Raw genomic sequence first — 21231 nt, 5'->3', positions numbered from 1 at the left:
ACCCTGGGCCCTATCTAACAAAATGAAATTCAATGTAGAGAAAAGTTAAGATTTTACACTTATGAAAGAAAAAGCAAAATGACACATATAGACTGGGTGAAGCCAGGCTTAATAGCACTAACGATGATCTTAGATCTTGGCATCTTAGGGGACAATCAATTACAGTAAGTATGAGCCAACAGTGTGCCGCAGCAGCCAAAAAAGCCAATGCAATCCTAAATTGCATCAACAGAGGGATACAATCAAGATCAAGTAAGGCACTAATTCCACTCTATAAAGCCTTAGCAAGACCCCACCTAGAGTTCTGCATCCAGTTTTGGTCACCACGCCATAAAAAAGATGTTGTGACTCTAGAAAGAATGCAGAGAAGAGCAACCACGATGATGAGGGGACTGGAGGTTAAAACATATGAAGAACGGTTGCAGGAACTGGGCCTGGCTAGTCTAGGGAAGAGAAGGACCAGGGGAGACAGGAGAGCAGTCTTCCAATATTTGAGGGGCTTCCACAGAGAGGAGGGAGGTCAAGCTTTTTTCTAAGGCACCCGAAGGCCAGACAAGGAATAATGGGTGGAGACTGAACAAGGAGAGATTCTTTGAAAACATATACATAGATCTGTATATAGACAATAGATTCTCTCTCTCACTGAGAGTTGGATACCCATCAGCTACTCTCACCTGGTCAGCCCATCTGTCCAGCTGGTTATATCAATGAAGCCTGGAGGTGCTGCATTATTTTGCCCCCCAAGAGCTGGTTGTTACTAGCCAGCGATTGTTGCTCCTATTCCTCAAATTGGGCTATAAAGGAAGTAGGAAAGGCTCTGTCTCATCCAGGTGTCACATTCAGAACGTGCTGAAATTAAATTCTTAAATGGATCCAGTATTGCTGTCTGGCCTGTTGGAAAGATTTTATTGTGCTTCACAAGAAACGAGAAGCTATTACTGCATAAAGAACTAGAAGTGGGAACAAGGAACCGGACCCAATGAAGGGGCCTTTTATTTGGCCCCCTGAGATGGAACACCAAGCCTGCAGCACCCTGCCCAATCCCCTCTACCAGCCATGTGCTTCCAGCAGTAAAAACACACCCCCAGCAAGGAGCCAAATTGAAGCTGACTTTTTTCCATTGCTATTTTCCAATGGAGAAATTGGCCTCTTGCATGGTTCGGTGCCCTATTCCACGCTGTAATTAAAATGCTCATTAGCGGGCGTGAAAGACAATAGATCGGAATCATACCGTAAGCTCCGGAGTTGCCATTTAAAAAATCTCTCCTCCAAAATTGTCGGAAACATTAATCATCCCTGCACTTCAAATGTTCCGATATTCACCTGGCTACACTATTAAAATAAAACTTGCTGCCCCAGGGAAATCCTACTTATTCTTAATTGTTTTGAGACTTTGATGGGCTTTTAATCTAAGATTAATTTATGCAATTTTAAATAACTCTTCTTATGATTAATAAGCTTGAAAATTAAAAGGAGTCTAAAGCAATTATAATGAGCATTTGGTCATAACCTCATTAGAAGAAGGAGAGAGGGATGCAGCCCAGGAACCATTACAAGATTACAATTTAAGGTTACTTCCAGATAAGTCAAATACAGCCGTTACAATTTGCCAAGGCAGATTAGACGGAATCAGGTGAAGGATAACAGGGTCTACCTGGACCACCACAACAGCATTGGTACAGGGCCAGGGCAAGAGTAAGTATTTTACTCATCATCTGGGTTGCTAGCAATGGAGGTAGAGATCAACACTGTTCAGAGTTGCAAAAATGTTTGTATGAATCAGTTCATAACCGACCCCCATATTCCAATCTCTGGAGAGTCAAGTGCCTCATTCATTGGCAGGCGGAGAAGGAAATAAAACACGAAACGCCAGAAGATTCCGGAAGATCTACTAGTCCTTTCCAGAGGTGGTATTCAGCCGGTTCAGACCTGTTGTCAGGCTTGCAAGTCATCTTTTATTTTGGACCTCAGGCCTGCCGCACTTTCTATTATTCTACTATGCATTTTCTATTGTAGGAAAATGGGAGGGGGGATTGTACTGAGTTAGAGCTATGTAGCCAAAACAAAATTCTTTCTAGAAAGCCAAGGTCATCCTTTGTCTCTGCACCTCTGCACCTGACGGGAACTGGATGGGTGGAACTGCCAGCATGGGAGTGGGAGATTGGACCATGTGATGGACTTATGGGGGTGGGGGGCAAGATCTTGAACTTTCAACTGGGTGGAGAAAACCAGGAAGCTTTCAGATTTGGGTTTTCCCAGATAGGCCAACATGGCTCTCTTCATAAATTGGAACTTTGAGCAATACTTTGCCTTGGAGTCTAATTTACCTTTGGATGCTATTTGGAACCCTGACACCCGTTCACCTGAACCAGTAGTGGAAATTGCGGGTGCCCCAGCTCTATGCCGTCCTATTTAGGCACATTTTCAAGGCGGGGCGCATGCACAGGTGCACATGCAAGCAAAGTGTGTGCACGTAAGGCTGGGCGCATATGTGGAAAGGGTGTGTGCGCCTATGAAGCAGGCACGCGCAGGGCGAACCGGTGGTAACAAAATGTGAAACCCACCACTGGTCCTTTCATCAACTGAAGGGTCAAGGCATAAAAATATGGATTTCTTGAGCTGGAAGGAGGAAAGATTTAAGTCTTGGATACTATTATGCTTAATGCAAAAACCAAATTAAAGCATCTCTACTCTCTGTTTCAAATACATTCAAGCCAAAGGCAGCCCACCTGTATATTCTAACATTCAATTAGACCTGCCTTTCTGAAATTTAGGGAGGGCATGGTGGCTCTGTGGTTAAGACACTGAACCTGTCAGCTGGAAAGCTGGCAGCCCGGGTTCAACCTCTGAGTTCCATGTGATGGGATGAGCTCCTGTCCTCGCCCCAGCTTCTGCCAGCCCAGCAGTTCGATACCTTTTCATTTAAGTAATTAAATCATTAATAAAAGCTAGCTAGAAAGTCAGATAATCCGTGACTCAGCTTTGCTTTAGGCAGAAATTACAGCTTTGTCCTGCAATGCAAGGAGAATACAGGATAGCCCCAGGATGCGTCTTCTGAAATCTTTTCTCCACCACTGGGGAGAAGGATCTATTGGAGGAGAAAATACAGGTAGTGCTCGACTTATGACTACAATTGAGCCCCAAATTTATATTGCTAAGCAAGTCATTTGTTAAGTGAATTTTACCACATTTTACAACCTTCCTTGCCACAGTTGTTAAGTGAAAAATGGCAGTCATTAAGTTAGTTACATGGTTATTAGTAGATCTTGTATGGACATCCCTTGGCAACTTATATTTCGCTTGCATATCTTGTGAAGGCTCGAAACCCCTCATCTGTTCCTTCCATCCTCTTCCCTTTAGTTATCACCAATGCTTCTGCCAGAATTTCTATCATTACTTCTGCCAAATTTTCTCTCTTTTCTTCTTCTATCTTCTAGAATCTGAAGTAAAATTCTAGTCTATCGGTCTCCCATTCCAATATTCTACTCCTATCTTTTTCAACAGCACTCATTCTACTGTCAATATCTCCAATTTTCTTATCTATTTGTTCATCTTTTTATTCTGGTTTTTGAGATCTGTCCTCATATTTCATCATCGTTTGGTGAGTATTCTCAATTTTTTCATCTATTTTTCTGTTCTTTGTTCAATAGCAATAGCAATAGCAGTAGACTTATATACCGCTTCATAGGCCTTTCAGGCCTCTCTAAGCGGTTTACAGAGAGTCAGCATATTGCCCCCAACAATCTGGGTCCTCATTTTACCCACCTCGGAAGGATGGAAGGCTGAGTCAACCCTGAGCCGGTGAGATTTGAACCGCTGACCTGCTGATCTAGCAGTAGCCTGCAGTGCTGTATTTAACCACTGCGCCACCTTGGCTCTTGATAATCTCCAATCTCTTTTCAATGCTCTCTGTTCTTACTTGTATTTTTTGAATTTCTTGCCTTATCATCTGTAATGTCACTTCTTTTTCTTTTCCCTGTTGCAACATTGTCTGTATTGATCTTTTCCTTCCAATAGTGCACACTGCCACTGTAAAATCCAAGGCTCTTTTCCAAACAAAGTTAACTGTTCTCTTTCCCAGTTCAGTGCAATCTTTTTCTTTTTTTTCACTTCAAGTTTTTCACTCTGACATAACAGTACCCAGAGAAGCACCTGTATAAACATCCGTGCTCTTCCCACTATCATTTTCAATAAACAAACTTAAAGTCCTTGAAATGTAATTCCATCTCTTACTTTGCACAAAGTTATCAAATGCTCAAACGTAGAGAAAAAAAACAATATTTCCAAGCCTCCAAGGGGCAGGGTTACATTCTTTTCATCTATTTTCACTTCCTCTTTATATTATTTATATTCCAGGAAAGAAAGAAAAAAAAATTAACAAGAAAATATTATAGGGTGTTGAAAAGAGAAAAACAATGAAAATCTTAAAAAAAGAGAAAAATAAAATCAGTCCAATTCAAAAACTAGGCATTTATAGAAATTCCAGCAGTAACAGGATTAAAGAAAAATAACACACTAGGTTTGACTCAGGCTTAATCTCGTCGCTTGACCTCTTCTGTCTTCAATTTTAACTTTACTTTTAATCTTTGGGGGTGTTCTCTCATCTAATAGTAAAAAATTATCTCATCAATTCGGCACACTTTCTCTTCTGCATTGTCTTCCGTTTTTGGAGCTGTCCAACTTTCAGCAGTTTCAATGGCTGCTTCTTTGTCGCCTGAAAAAAGAGCTTCTCCTGGATCTACCAGGGACTTTGCGGTGTCCCCAGGATCAGCAGGATGTGCCCTTCTCTATCACCGTCTCTATGGGACAGTTTAGGTCCAAAAGGACCATCCAGCGGCAGAGATATCGATGGCGACCCTGGAGCTCCAAGATCGCGCATCGTATCGTCGCGACATCAACTCTGCCTCCGCCAAATGTCTTAATTTTGGAGACGTGACCATGGGGATGCTACAACAGTCGTAAGCATGACAAATGGTCGTAAGTCACTTTTTTCAGTGAAGTTTAAAGTTTAATAAGTTTAAAGTTTAATAACATTTATATGCCGCCCAATCCCGTAGGACTCCGGGCGGCTTACAGTACAAAATAAATAAAAAAAGAATAGAAGGAAAGAAAAGACACAACATGCACTCCATTCTAAGTGGGGCTGGACCGTATTTTTCTGGCTGTTCTGGCAGGCCACAGGCCTGCCAGAACAGCCAGGTTTTAGTGGCTTTACGGAAGGCCGAGAGAGTGGGAAGGGTCCGGATCTCTGCGGGAAGATCATTCCACAGGGCCGGGGCAGCTACAGAGAAAGACCTCCCCCGAGTAGTCGCCAACCGGCATTGCCCGGTCGATGGTACCCGAAGGAGGCCCAGCCTGTGAGATCTTATAGGTCGTTGGGAGGTATGTGGCAGGAGGCGGTCCCGCAGATATCCAGGACCCAAGCCATGTAGGGCTTTAAAGGTAACAACCAGCACCTTGAAGCACGTTTGGAGACTGATGGGAAGCCAGTGCAGCTCGCGGAGGATAGGTGTAACATAGGTGTAACATGGGTGTACCTAGGTACACCCGATATTGCTCGCGCGGCCGCATTCTGGACCAATTGTAGTCTCCGAACACTCTTCAGGGGCAGCCCCAAGTAAAGCGCATTACAGTAATCAAGCCTAGAGGTGACGAGAGCATGAGTGACCATTTGAAGTGCCTCCCGGTCCAGGTAGGGCCGCAACTGATGCACCAGGCGAATCTGGGCAAAAGCCCCCCTGGTCACAGCTGACAGGTGGTGTTCTAATGTCAGCTGAGAATCCAGGAGGACACCCAAGTTGCGGACCCTCTCTGAGGGGTGAAGAATTTCGCCCCCCAGGCTAAGAGATGGAATATCTGGTCCGTTCTTGGGGGGCAACATCAATAGCCACTTGGTCTTGTCTGGATTGAGTGCCAGCTTGTTTACTCCCATCCAGACCCTGACAGCCTCCAGGCACTGGCACATCACTTCTACCGCTTTGCTGAGTTGGCACAGGGCGGACAGATACAACTGGGTATAGTCTGCATATTGATGATATTTGATCCCCTGCCGACGAATGATCTCACCCAGCGGCTTCATGTAGATGTTAAAAAGGAGGGGGGACAGGACCGAGCCCTGAGGCACCCCATATTTTAGGGGTCTAGGGGTCAACCTCTGTCCTCCAATCAACACCGACTGCGACCTATCCGAGAGGTAAGAGGAGAACCACCGTAACACGGTGCCTCCTACTCCCACCTCTCCCAATCGTCGCAGAAGGATACCATGGTCGATGTATCAAAGGCCGCTGAGAGGTCAAGAAGCACCAGGATAGAGGAATGTCCTCTATCCCTGGCCCACCAGAGATCATCGGTCAGCGCAACCAAAGCAGTTTCGGTGGAGTAACCAGGCCTGAAACCAGACTGAAAGGGATCTAGATAATCTGCTTCATCCAAGGTCCGTCGGAGCTGAAAGGCCACCACCTTCTCAACAACCTTCCCTACAAAAGGGAGGTTGGAGACTGGACGGTAATTTTTAAGGATAGCTGGATCCAGAGAATGCTTCTTAAGGAGGGGTCTTACCACCGCGTCCTTTAAGGGCAGCGGGAAAGATCCCTCCTGTAGAGAGGTATTAACAATCCTCTGGAGCCAGCCTCGTGTAACCTCCCTGCTGGTCGAAACCAGCCAGGAGGGACACGGGTCCAGTAAACAGATGGAGGTACTCACAGCTCCCATGGCCTTGTCCACTTCCTCAGGAGTGACAAGCTGGAACTCGCTCCAAGAAATCCGATCAAGGCCCACTCTCGGCATCTCTGCAGGTACTGTCCAAGTGGAGTCCAGGTCCGTCCGAATCTGAGCGACTTTGTCCGACAGAAACTGGACGAATTCCTCGGCTCTTCCCTGCAAGGGTTCACCCGCATCCCTCCCTTTCAGGAGGGAGTGGGTTATCCTAAACAGGGTGGCGAGGCGGGATTCTGAGGACGCAATGAGAGCGGAGAAATGCATACATTTTGCTGCCCGAATCGCCACTAGATAAGTCCTAATAAAGGCTCTCAATTGTGTTCGGTCAGATTCAGACTTACTGGCCCTCCTGCGTCGCTCTAGGCGTCTCGTTTGGCGCTTCATCTCCTGGAGTTTCTCGGTAAACCAAGGGGCCCTCCTGGATCCACTGCTGCGGAGAGGCCGCAAAGGCGCAATCCAATCAAGAGCCCCAGCCGCTGCTCTATTCCAAGCAGCGACCAAAGACTCCGTCGGACTGTGGGCAAGGGAGTCAGGTATTTCCCCAAGCTCCATCTGAAATCTCAAAGGATCCATCAGGCGCCTGGGGTGGAACCATTTAATCGGTTCCACCTCCCTGCAGTGGGGGAATAGTTTCAGAAAATCAAGCCTCAGTAGGAAGTGATCTGACCATGACAAGGGCAAGGTCTTTATGCCCTTCAGTTCCAGATCACATCTCCACTGCCCCTAGAGAAACACAAGGTCAAGAGTGTGTCCCGCTGTATGAGTCGGACCTTGAATTACCTGGGTCAAGTCCATGGCTGTCATGGAAGCCATGAACTCCTGCGCCCCATCGGAGCGTTCGCCGAGAGATGGCAGGTTAAAGTCCCCCAATACTATAAGTCTGGGGAACTCAACCGCCAGTCCGGCTACTGACTCCAGGAGCGAAGGCAGGGCTGTTGTAACGCAGCTGGGAGGTAGGTACGTTAACAACAAGGCCACTTGACCCCCAAGGTCCAGCTTCACCAGAAGGGACTCACACCCGACAGTCTCCGGAGCAGGGATCCCACGCGGTGCTAATGATTTCCGGGTGACAACTGCCACTCCCCCACCCCTTTCTCTGGTGTCGTGGTTGGTGTAGCACCTGAAACCCTTCTGGGCACATTTCTGAGAGGGGGACTCCTCCCTCATGGCCCAGCCAGGTTTCAGTAATACATGCCAGCCCCCAGGTCTAATATTAAGTCCCGGACGAGGGGAGCTTTCTGAATCACAGACCTGCATTTAGCAGCAGCAACCTGAGGCCAGGGCCCTGACATCTCTTGCCACCTGGTCCTTGGGTTGAGTTTTCAGGGCCGGAACGAGGGATCGTTGTAACATAGTGAGCCCTCCTTCCCCGGTAATGGCCGGCCCTGAAACTCCTGTCGTACCTGCCTCTCCCAAACATGACCGGGATGCTCCGGCCCATCCCCATCCCCATAGACCCCCCCTCCCCTCCCACGGCCCCCGTTCTCCCCAGCAGGCCATTCGTATCATACACTCTGGGATGAGAGGCGCGTCCGGGCCCCCATCCACTTCTGCTTCTGCACTCAGTGGAGGGGACTCCGGGCCGCACTCTCAATCCCCTCATACATATCAGCCAGACATTCTCCACATGCATACCCCACTAATAATAAAATATTAAAATATACAATAATACAGGATAAAAATTTAAAAAAATTAAGTTTAAAAACACATGGGAACATTCTCTCAACCATCCATACCCACATTCACTCCTTCACTCAGTGAACAAGATGGACGCTGTTCTTGAACCGCCAAGCGGTTGGCGCAGTTTTGAAATAAGTAAAGTTAGTAATAATGTAAGAGAGGAAAGTCTTTGCGCTCAGAAACTTCTCCTCTGCGGAGTCCAGTACAAAGAATGTGATATTGAAACTTTGATTGGTTACTAATTGAACTATTGTAAGTCAAGGATTATCTGTACCCTAACCTTCTACTGCATGGACCCATTTCCCACAGGCTCTCCTTGTTTGCTTGCTTGCTTCCTACCCACCCACCCACCCACCCACCCACCAAGATCTTCACTACTCAGCCTCTGGTCAATTCCACCAGATCAGGGGTAGCACTTTCCTTTCCTTTCTTTACTCCCGGCCATGGCAACTGACTGGTTTACAAAAGGATTTGGCGTTGCACAGCCGGATTTCAACCCCACAGAAGCCGATGGGCTTCTACCAAAGGACCCTTTTCTATTGACTAGTTGCAGGCAAGGCCTCCATGAAGGCCAAACATGGCTGTGGATTTGCAGTGGACATCAAAACTAGGAACTGGAAGCCAGTCTATAAAGGAGGAGGAATAACATAAAATGATGTTTAATTTAAAAATTAGAAAGTGGAGCAGGCTGCAAAGGCAGAGGTTGATTGAAGCAAAATTTAAATTCCTGTCAAGCCCATTTAAACACAGGGACTCTTCATAGCCAATTAGCTGCTCCGTATGAATACCGAAGAAACTCAGGCCTGGTCACTGTGAGGAGAGAGCAGGCCCACTGTGAGGATCTGGGAGGGGGGAAATTAACTAAAATCAGGAGTGTATGAAATATTTATCTCCCTGGTTGATGGAGATGGGGCTGCCAAAGTGTAAACAAGACAGAAATCAATTCCTTTATCACCCTCAATGCTGCTCCCCCTCCCCCAATGGTTTGGGGGGCACATGTTAGCTTGGATTTTGCTATGGCGGATTTGGCCTTAATTGTGGCTGTTTATCTCCCAGCATCCCCGGGGCCCTCATCTCCCCATTACAAATACTTAACACTCCCTCCACATCTCAAGCTACTTCAAATCCTCAACAGGTTTGGAGGTGTGTGTGTGTGTGTGTGTTTTCAAATGATTGAAACTGTGTGGCCCAGAGAGTGAGAGCACGTGTGTAAAGGGCTTTGTCAGTAGGACATTCTCTTGTTCACAACCAGCTGGGTCCAGCTGCCACCAGGGAAGGAGACAACGAAGGTGCTAAAAGGCTCGTTCGCCATTGTGATTGCACCACCGGGAATTCGGAGGAATAAAGCGGAGCTCGGAGGGGGAAGGGGGACATCCCGACCACGGGGCGGCCGAACCAAAGGAAGTTCCTGTGATAATGAAACCCTGTCAGTCATCAGGAAATCCAATTAAGGAGCCTTCTGCCTAGATGCTCTTCACAGGGATCCTGTATTGTTTCCACTCCAAACACAGTGAGGGTGAGGAGGACGACAATTCTCACAACTGGATACCACAACTGCTGCCCAGGATGGAAATGGCTTCTTGGCCATGCACAGGCCCATCCTTGGACTGGATCCTGGAATGGGGGTCTTCCCGGCACCAGAAAGCTCTCAGTTGTGAAGATCCAATTAAGGCAGGGGTGTCCAAACGTGGGAACTTTAAGACTTGTGGACTTCAACTCCCAGAATTCCCCAGCCAACCTGGCTGGGGAATTCTGGGAGTTGAAGTCCACAAGTCTTAATGTTCCCACGTGTGGACACCTCTGAATTAAGGTGATCACAATTTCCATTCCCTAATGGGAGCCCGAGACCCTTCACACATTATGCCCAGAGAAAACGTCAAGTCCTACCTTTCCCCCTCCGTCGCTGAGCTCCTGCCAATTCAACCTATTTTAAAGTCTATTTTTACCTGCTGAGACCAATTGTGAAGGGACTGGCACACAAACACAACTCGGGGCTGGTGTAGGAAGGGTCCCTGGTGGATGGTGTCCTAGATTAACAAGCAAGCATCATCTTGTCAGCCTGCTGTAACTCTCAAATCTGTTCACACAACCATGCACGGAGTCTAGTGTCCCACAGGGCCTGACAGTGCATTTGCACAGTTTTCAGCCTTTGGAGAGAGGCAGGATAATTATGGGGCACAAGAGGGGTGGGCTTCAGGATAAAGCGCCTCCCTAGTGGTGGTGACCTTCAGTATCAACATTTTGAAATGCCTTCTGCTGGGAGTTTTGACTCCTTCCTGTCCTGTTAATTCTGACTGTGTCAAGTGAGTATTTTCCTGCTTTTATTTGCTTTTAGTTTTAATTCTGGATTTTTAAAATATTTGATATCTTGTTAAGTAACATGACAATCTTCTTTTAAGGAGAATCAAGGGAAAAAATCTTTCAAAGAATCAAGAGGAAAAAAGGTAATTTTATCACTTGCTGGAAATCTGTCCAGCCTCCTGAGGACATAATCAGCCAACAGTAATGAGCACTGAACTAAGACAAGCTCAAGATCCAAAAAGATGTTGACAAATTTGAACAATGGGCACTATCCAACACAAAATGAATCTCAATGTGGAGAAAATGACACATTTACATTTAGGTAGGAAAAACAAAAGGTTTAAGTACAGATTAGGCAAGACCTGGCTCAATACAGTACAATACAATACAATACAACAGCAGAATTAGAAGGGACCTTGGAGGTCTTCTAGTCCAACCCCCTGCCTGAATACCATTTCAGACAAATGGCTATCCAACATCTTCTTAAAGACTTACAGTGTTGGGGCATTCACAACTTCTGGAGGCAACTTCTGTTCCACTGATTAATTGTTCTAACTGTCAGGAAATTTCTCCTCAGTTCTAAGCTGCTTCTCTCCTTGATTAGTTTCCACTCATTGCTTCTTGTTCTACCCCCAGGTGCCTTGGAGAACAGGTTGACTCCCTCTTCTTTGTGGCAGCTCCTGAGATAATGGAACACTGTAATCATGTCTCCCCTAGTCCTTCTTTTCATTAAACTAGACATACCCAGTTCCTCCAACCATTCTTCCTATGTTTTAGCCTCCAGTCCCCTAATTATCTTTGTTGCTCTTCTCTGCACTCTTTCTAGAGTCTCCACATCTTTTTTACATTGTGGCGCCCAAAACTGAATGCAGTATTCATGTGATCTTGATTCTATCCCTCTGTTTATATAGCCTAGAAGTGTGTTGGCTTTTTTGGCAGCTGCTGCACATGGCTGGCTCATATTTAAATGGTTGTCCACTAGGATTTCAAGATCCTCAAAAACAGTCACTATGAGGGACCTTGGAGTCCTAGGGGATGATTGCTTAAATATGAGCCAGCAGTGTGCAGCAGCAACCAATACAATCCTGGGTTGTGTAAACAGAGGCATAGAATCAAGATCACGTGAAGTATTAGTGCCGCTTTATCAAACCCTAGTAAGGCCACACCTGGAATACTGCAAACAATTTTGGTCACCATGTTACAAAAAATATGTTGAGATCTTGGAAAAAGTTCAGAGAAGAGCAACTAAGATTATCAAAGGCCTGGAGACTTAAATATGAAGAACATATGAAGAAGGGCTACAGGATTTGGGTTTGGCCAGTCTAGAGAAAAGAGGGACTAGGGATGACATGATAGAAGTATTCCAGTATTTGAGAGGTTGCCACAAAGGGAGTCAAGCTATTCTCCAAAGCAACAGAAGGCAGGACAAGAAGCAACGGATACGGATGGAAACTAATCAAGGAGAGAAGCAACCGAGACCTAGGAAGAAACTTCCTTACAGGGAGAACAATTAACCAGTGGAACAGCTCGCCTTCAATTTAAGAAGAGATTGGACAGCCATTTGTCTGGAATGGAATAAGATTGCCTGCTTGAGCAGGGGGCTGGACTAGATTACTGTACCTCCAAGATCTCTTCCAACTCTGTTATTCTTATTCTGATGCCACAATCCAGAAAGTCAATTCCTCTGGATTTACATTTCCTCTGTCCTATAACTATGCAGTTGTGCCTAAGAGTTTGAAACCCTTGAGTTGTCAGCACTGCTTATCTATAGATTTAGTCAACAGCTTTTTCAGTCTCACAGTTTATGCAAGGACAAACTTTTAATGGAAGGCAGGAGATCCATTACTTCCTCTCTCTAGTGGGCCACAAAACGACATGGACCTCCCAGTGGCTTTAAGGGAGATAATAGCATTTGCCTAACATGGGATCCCCTGACATAAAAACCATTAAAGAGAATAGCATTTTTTTAAAAAAAAATGATCGTCACCTAACTAAAAATACTTGAACTTTACAGTAAACACATTGAATCAAATGCTGCATCCCTGATTCTGTGTATTTTCCTGTCTTTTATTCTCATCTAAGGGTAGCAATGGTTTGTAATAATTTTCCAAGATTTTGTTAACATTAGATGTCTTGAAAAGGACTCAGTTAGACACGGATACATCAAATTCAGTTTGTTAGAAGTCAGCTTGTTGTGGATTATTATGCATTTGTTATTATGGCAGGTTTTTGTTGGACAAAGTCAGACTGGTTTAAGTGGACCTCAAGACAACAAAGCCCAGTTAGATCCCAAAGATGGTTTTTCGAGAGGCAACGGGACTTTCTTTATTTTTCCTTGAAGGCATTTCACATTTCATCCAAGCAGCTTCTTCAGGTCAGGTCAGGTTAGAACTGAAGAAGCTTCTTGGATAAGAAGCAAAACGTCTTGCAAGAAAAAACAAAGGAAGTCCAGTTGCCTCTCGAAAAAGCACCTTTGGTATAACCATGACTGAGAATCTCCATAGGAATTTAGACAAGCCTAACTATGATTGAATGAACCTCAAGACAATGCACTTCACGTAAAACAACTACACTGATTATATTGTAAGCTACTGTATTAGTGAAATGGGTGGCTGAGAAATTCAATAGATATGATAGACAAAGACAGACAGACGGGTGGATACAAACAGACAGACAGGATAACTAGAGAGACAGACAGACAGGTAAAATATAGACAGACGGATAGACAGATAAAATAGATACATAGATGAGATAGACAGACAGACAGAGGGATGATTGTTAATATATATTAATTAGAGATGGATGATAGATAATAGATGGATAGGCAGAAGATAGATGATATAGATACATGACAGAAGATCGATTAGAAATACAGACAGACAGATAGACAGACTCTTTATCCCTTTCCCCAAAGAGCCAGCTAGAAGCAGAGGGGTGATGTTAAGAAAACCCAGCATCCACATAGTGTGACCCAGGGCCACTATTTCTTTTGGAGAGGGGGGCTCCAATAAGCAAAGTCGAGGTGCCCCCAGCTTCCCTGACATGAGGATACAGTTTTCTGCAAGGTGCCTTCTGTTCTATGGCAGAGGGCGGTCCAGAGGAGGGGTGGATTTCAGGAACCCCCAGGACGTTCTCTGCTTTTGGGGAAGAGGACATGCTTCACAAGGAGGACTCCGTGAGGGGCTGTCGGTGCCCCTTCAGGAACGCGGTCATGCCAAAGCCCCAGAAGCCGGGCCGCCTTTCTAAACAATTCTCAAAAGCAGGCTAGCACTACTGGGAGACAATTTCCATGTTCGGATGCTTGCTGGAACTCTCCCTGCCACTGAACAGCGAGAACAGATAATAACCATTAGTAAATCAAACTCCTTGGCAATATCCAGCTGTGCCTTGTGCATTTACATACAGATAGAATGGGTATATGTTTTTAATATGTATGCGCTAACACACTTTCCCCACAGCTGAAGTGTGTCTTACGAAAGGAGGCGGTGGATGGGAACGGCATCACCACGAGATAATAAAGTGACCTAGATAAAGTATTAGCCAGCGATTGATCTCAAACGGGGAAGGCTGTCTCTATCTGACCTGGTTACTTACTATGCATAGATTCCATTAAATAGAGCTTAGGAACTGAAAGCTTCAGGAAAATGGTGCCACTGAGGCCAAAATCAACGGTGGCCAAAGCCAAGCGCATCGCCACATGACCTGGCGCCCCACGTGCGTCCCTCTCGTACAGGGCTGCGTCCCTGTGACTAACCAACAGATAAACAGACATCTTTTTCCCACCTCTTCAAATCAACCACCCTTTGTAAGCAGGCAGGAATGGGCTCGCTCTTGGATCGATCATTACTTTATGGAGGATGTAAGCATTGCATGAACGTGGAATGGCACCGTAAGGTATTGCAAAGGAGGGATATAAGGGAGGACGCGACGCACCCCGATTCAAAGCTTGCTTCAGCTATTGCTGTGATGATGTCATCACGGAAACAACATTGGTAGGTACATGTCAGATGCAGCTCTCCAGTCAAAAGGGGGACAGAGCACCACTTGGAGTAGACCAATTAATGTTGAGTACCAAGGTTGCACTGTACTCACTTTGCTGCCATTATTAGATTGAATGATCTATAGCAGGAGTGTCAAACTCACGTTGTCATGGTGGCATCATGTGACATATCGGGACTCCCCCCCCCTTGCTATACTAGGCATGGGCATGGCTAGCCTGTGACACATCCAGCCTGCCGGTGGGGCATTTGACAGACCTGATCTATAGTATTCTTAAGTAACCATGCAGCCAGAAGAGCCTGTAGCTTTTTTCTCATTCTATGGCTAAGGAATGAGTTAGAGAGCTGGTTTGTCCAGGAATTTCCTCGATTTGCAACCATTTAATGGAGGTTCAAAGTTATGACGGCCTCAGAAAAAAGAGACTTTTGACCCATCCTCACATGCCTGTTACAGCAGCTCCATGCCCTTAGTGATCGAAATTCTGGTCCCAATTGTGATTGTAAGTCAAGGGCTACCTGTAGTAGCTTAATTTTTGTCCCTTGCTCCAACTGGTCTATGCCCAACCATTTCTCTTTTGCTGTTCCCTTCTCTGTCCAAAAGATGGCCAATGCCTTATGTTGTCTTGCTAAAAGATTTTCAGAAATCCACTACCAGTAAAGAGAAATTGGTGCAGCTCAACTGTCTGGTTAACATGAAAATGCTCCTTGAGTCTCAGCAGACTGCTGGCTTCCTCACCGGAGGAGAACAAGAAGGACTAGAAGAACAACTGCTGCTGTGTAAGTGGCCATCTTTTCAGCTCCTTACTCCTTCCCTGATTAAAAAGAAAATCTGTCTGAAATCTTTCAAGATGAAGAATTGTGAAACTCTAGGTAAGAATTGCCACTGTCTGAGGAGATTTTGGCCATTAAAAAATATCCTTCCAATATAACTGGTGGGGCCTAAAATGACTGTTGTCAAGTGTCATGGCCATTCACCAGAATAGTGTAGCCAGCCGCTCCCCCCCCCCCCACAATCTGCAATTCTGCAGCGTAAACAAAAACCAGAATCAAATCAGGATGAATCTGGAAAATCAATCTACCACCCTCAGTCTCCTAGACACCCTAGAAGGAAGCCAACGGCAGGTGTGGCCAAGCAAGATCGTAAGCGAAGAAGACCTCAAACGGGCAGACCTCCATGGGCAGGAATTCTCATCAGTACCGAAGGGCCAACCTTGCTGGCTAAGCAGCTGTTTTAAAAGGCTGCTTTGAAAGGAGAAAAAAGCAACCTGAGAGAAAGTACTAAATCTTAAAAGAAACCCAACTCTCTTTTTTGAAGCTGTCATGCTTTTTTTTAATTATTAAAGGGGGAAAGATACTGCCTTATGAGTTGAACCGAGCACTTCAGGGCAGGTAGTTGGAAAGATATATAACTCTGCGTCTCTGTTCCTATCGGCACTCACCCCTTGGCCTCCGTCTTTATGGCTTTACACCCTGGAGTGGCGTTATAGCTTCTGAACACACACACAGATATATACTGAGCGTTGTGAAGTGCGATCTGCAGATGTTTTATTTATAAGTGCCGGGCCTATTGCATCACAGAAAGCATGCATTTACAAAGAGCTACGGATTTTATGAAACCCCATTCTGTTGGTTTAATAGTCAAGCCACCCAGGCATAGAATAATAACATTGTGTAAGGTAAATGCATCTCCATCTCTAGAACCTGTTCCAAGTTCTCTCAGATGTGACTAAATGTAGGAACCTTCCAACCATCCAAAGTTAATAAAAAGGAGAAGAAGAAGAAGAAAGAGGCAAATTAAGGCAGCTTCAACCAACAGTACTCAGAAATAGAATGGGTCGTGTAGGGGAAAAAAACACCGTCCCATATCGTTTAGGTATATCGAGAGTTGTTTAAAGGCCCTTTCAACATCAAAAGAAATTACGGGCTTTCAAAAATAGATTCAAGGTCAAATATCTCACTAAGGTGAAGAAAGCAGCACCTACGATGCTGGGATCAGTTTAGTGTTCAACCAGTTTCCTTCCCCAATTACTACTGTGCCCAGCACTAGATTCCACAGCGGTTCCACAAACACCCTTAGCAGTGTGTGCGGCACACAAGCACTGGTCCTGTTGTTTGAAGAAGACAAGCCCAAAGGGTGCAACACGAGTTGCGTGATTTTACGGATGGTGGCCATCATCCTTTAACTTTGATGGGAACTTGGCGCCTGCCTTCCTCTGTTTTCCCCGGATATATAAAAAGTACCCCAAATCTCTCACCCAAAAAATGATGAAATGGTAAGTGGATGTTGAGGTTTTTAGGAACTTAGTGCCTTTATTCCTTGTTTTTGCTTTTAATTGTATCCTTTTAAAAAAAGTTCTTTTTTCGTGAGCTGCCCAGAGTCCTTGGAAGTTGGGTCTTACAGAAATTTAATAACCATAAAAAAGCAATAGATAAATATTCATTCTGAAGAAAGCAGGAAAAAAGAAACCTGTTCATCTTTCATGTTGTTACTAATAAAGAGAAACAAAGAAAACTTGAGGAAATTACGGTCTTTCTTTAGAAACCTTAGCAAGGTGAAATCTGGTTCTCCCACACACCCATTTCACAATAAAAATACTGCATAGAGTATTGGATATCACAAATGCTAATGTTCATACACACACACACACACACACACACAATCCAGAATCTGGATTTTTTTTAAAAAAAAACATAATTCAACAAATTAAGGAAGGACTCTGAATAATCTCCTTGACAGAAAGTCTATTTTGACCCAAAGGCCAGAAAGTTTCAAGAAGGTTTTGTTAATGCATGTCTGATCCCACCCTCAAATTTTACTAAAGACGATTAACAATGCTAATTAAATCATGAGAGCTCAATAGTGTCTGCTGGATGCCAGTGCTGGAAGCTGAGTTTAGATTTGATATTAGTTAACTTACGGGGAAAAGACAATAAACAAACTTGCATGTATCATAAATCAATATAACTTTTGAGGTTTATGTCTCAGAGGCTGTGGAGCCAGACCGACTCACCATTAATTCTTCAGGGGCTGGTCGTTCTTTCGGTTGCTTCCTCATACTGACAACACGGAGGGGGAAAAAAAGAAGTTAGCAAATGTCCCAAGAACAGTGAAGATTTTAAAATATCTCATGATGCTTGAGCAACAGCCATAAACCAAACTGTATTAACCAAGGGAAAATGTTGAAAGATTGCTTTTAAAAGTGCCCCAAATGGTGTTTTTAAAGAAAATATAAATATATTTTATGCTTCAATGAGCTAAGAAGGAACAAGCCATCTTCTTTCTCAATTTGTTGTAACACATTTTAGATGCTGATTTAGAACATGTCAGGGACTTAAGAAAAAGCAGGCCTGGGCCAAACCCTGACCATCCAAGATGACTTAACAGAAGCTCATAAAAACAATCCCTCCCAAGAGTAGCCAAAAGGGAATTCTGTTCACTTCTGCAACTGAATTTACTCTTTCTTCTTTGATCCAGCTTGTCAGAGGCCTGCAATCATTCAGCTTTTTCAACTGCAACTTTGCTCTTCTTGTGGGGTTTTCTTTCTTTCTTTTGCGAAATCCCCTTCAGCCTCCTTGGGAATCTCATCGCTTTCTAAAACAGGCCCTTATTCGTTTGAGCTTTCAAAAGATTTGTAGTGGTTAATTCAGCAATCCTACGACTGGCCTATTTCTCCCCATGCAGAGGACAAGAGAGAAAGAAGCTGGAAGGAACCTGTTTTTTTGGGGGGTTCCTACCTCTCAATTCCCAAAGTATGGCACTGTTTTTGAAAGGCAAATAAGGGTGAGGCTACTAGATGAGAATTATGTGGGGTCCCAAAGGTGCTTTTTCAAAAGGCAACTGGACTTTGTTTTTCCTTGAAGACGTTTTGCCTCTCATCCAAGAAGCTTCTTCAGTTCTTCAGCCAGAGGATCAAGGAAAAATAAAGACAGTCCAGTGGCCTCCTGAAAAAGCACCTTTAGGACAAACATGGACTGAGAATCTCCACAGAATTTCTCCCGCACAACCAGCCCGGCCGCACTCTGCCGTCGTCCCCATTCACTTCCTAATCCCGTTTGCAGCACCAGCTCCCTCGGTGCTCCCCTCGTCAGCAAAGCCAACTGCAGTCCGCATTCTTTGCAAGCTGTTCTAAGCCACCTTGGCAACATGCTTAATCTGACATTCCGAAGTAGCTGGGTCCTGTGGGAGAAGGAGGCTATTATGTGCTATCATTTATGCCTCCACCTGACATCTGTGGACGTATCTGCAGAGGTTAGCCCTCCTCCTGCCTCAATTAAAAAATATAAAAACAATATGCTTTCTGATTAATCTCTGGGTAGAAGTGGAAAGGTACAGCAAGATAGATCACCCACGGTTCCAGCTTTACAACAGAAATCTAATCTACCCCAAAGTGGATCGGCCTTATAATAAACATAAGCTTTGTATTTATTATTTCAATTAACAATAGTCACACTGTTAATTCCTTTTCTCTCTCTTTAAAAAAAATTCCTCCCTTTGGAGTATTCCAGAAGAGGCTTCCGTCATCAGCAGTTATTCCAATGTTGCTCCCACTTGGTTACCTCATTCAAAGTTAATTCTATTGACATCAGTCAAAAACTTTACTTGCAAAGGAAAGGAAAATTAGAACAAAGGAAAGTGTGTGTGTGATGTCATCCGTTTTGATTGTCAGCATCCATATTTTTCAACAGGGAAATTCCTACTAGTATTGCAAGTGGATGGCCCAATTCTGTGTAGTGCTGAGAGTAATTTTCTTTTATTGGTTTCAGGCATAGCTTTGAATGCTTCTCTCTCTCATCCCTCCCAGAAAATAGAATAGATCTTCAGTTTTTTAAAGTGGTGCAACTTTACGGGTCTGACCGCTGTCTTTCTCCGTATAACGCAGGGCTGCTGTTATTACATTTTAGTAAGTGTAAGCCTTGGCGTGTGGAACATTTTGTTTTCCATTTCTCTACTAAATTATGCTATTTTGTTTGAGAAGATAGGTAATTCTAGCTCTCATCCACCATGTTTAGGCTGTAAGTTGCTTGTTCTTTTCACCTTCAACTATTTGTTTATAAGCTTTACACATAAAAGAGGCACTGAACGTATCTTTGCTATGGTAAGTTAACCTTTTGGTGCTCAGAAGATTCTGATTTTAAATTACACCCGCTTCCTTTTAATGGTGCTTTTTAACTTAAGGAGCCTTCCTGGCTGACCGTTAGGCAGGCTGTCTGGAAGAAAGGAAACATACCCTACAGTGTGGTTTAAAAGATGCACCCCCATCAGAACACTTCCCAAAGACAGACCCCATAAAATTACTTCCAAATGAAAAGCTCGCAAATTAATCGAGGCTGCAGTTTAGACCCCCTTCGAAAGCGGAGCTTATTCTTCTAAGCAAGAAGAGAAATGCTTGAATAATAGAGGGGTAAATACGGTTATCTATCATCTTCATCCAAGGGATTTTGAACACTGAAGAAACGCATGGCACCAGTTCTCCGAGAATGCAACCAGATTCCCAGTTGTTTATGGGTGGGGGCCAAAAAGTCCCTCTCCGAAGTACTTTTATGACCCTTTGTGTAAATAACGTTTACATAATTTAAACAGTTTGCTCAGCTTTGCTGGCCCAGCTGGCCCAGCCCTGCCAGGTCCCTGGAGCCCTGGAAGGATTCAGAGGAAGCCATAAGGTCCTGTGATACAGTGAGTTAATGGCATGTATCATTTACATCGAGGGCACGGCACATTTGCAAACGAAGCTTACCATTGAGTGATGAAGTGTACAAACGGCTCCGAGAACTCCCCAACCGGAAGGACAGGAGATTCCTACAAGCCCGTTTTGGCCACGGGTAGGGGGAGAGGGCGGGGGGCGGGGAAGGGAGGGAGGGAAGGAAAAGAAGGAGAGAAAGCGTGAGTCCAAATTGTCAAATTGCGCCGTCGTTCTCTGATGGCAAACAAATGAAGACGTTTAAAAAAACCCGAAATCAAATAAAAGGAAACCCTGCATTTAAAAGTAATGAGCGTTACGCAGTAGGGAAAACACACGTAGAAATCCAACCAAGAGGAAGTCGGAAACGGACAATGATAGCCACGGGGCAGGCAAGAAGGTAGCGAAAGTGTAAATGAGAAATTAATGATTATTTAAGTAACACCCAAATGGTCTTGTAATTAACAAAGAGCTAGGAAATTATTCTTGTGTTGACCTTCGCTTCCTCCATCATAGTTGCTATTTATTTACACTTAGCAATCCCAAATCTTGTTAGATTTAAGCAGAAGAAGCCAGGAGTGTATAAAGAACTAAGAGAGAGAGAGAGGGAGAGAGGGAGGGAGGGAGAGAGAGAGAGAGAGAGAGAGAGAGAGAGAGGGAGGAAGAGAGAGAGAGAGAGAGAGAGAGAGAGAGAGAGAGAGCAGAGCTAATTAACCAACCACCCAACAAAAAGAGAAGCCAGAGATATATTCCGCAAACGAGGGGGGGGTCCCCCACATTATTTCAAGGGTCTCGGTCTCTGGGAAAGGGAGAGGCACACATGGGGAGGCTCGGCGGTGCCCCCCTCCCGCCCCAGA

General features: G+C 44.7%; 1 protein-coding gene across 2 annotated transcripts in view; it reads right to left on the bottom strand.

Annotated features, from left to right (window-relative positions):
- Nucleotides 1-21231, bottom strand: part of MAP2K5 (mitogen-activated protein kinase kinase 5) — a 181083-nt gene that overhangs the window by 10542 nt on the left and 149310 nt on the right. For both annotated transcript variants that reach the window (XM_087704388.1, XM_087704387.1), the window contains exons 20-21: nt 20432-20493; nt 17708-17753 (exon numbers count right to left, since the gene is read on the bottom strand). In XM_087704388.1, the coding sequence (XP_087560514.1) occupies nt 17708-17753; nt 20432-20493 (108 nt within the window). The remainder of the gene's footprint in view (nt 1-17707; nt 17754-20431; nt 20494-21231) is intronic.

This window comes from Thamnophis sirtalis, unplaced genomic scaffold (genome assembly GCF_051295495.1).
Source record: "Thamnophis sirtalis isolate CommonGarterSnake01/CBP01778 unplaced genomic scaffold, rThaSir2_p1.2 scaffold_2, whole genome shotgun sequence".
Taxonomy (NCBI): domain Eukaryota; kingdom Metazoa; phylum Chordata; class Lepidosauria; order Squamata; family Natricidae; genus Thamnophis; species Thamnophis sirtalis.
The sequence above is the reverse complement of the archived record's forward strand: the minus strand, read 5'-3'. Positions and strand labels throughout refer to the sequence as shown.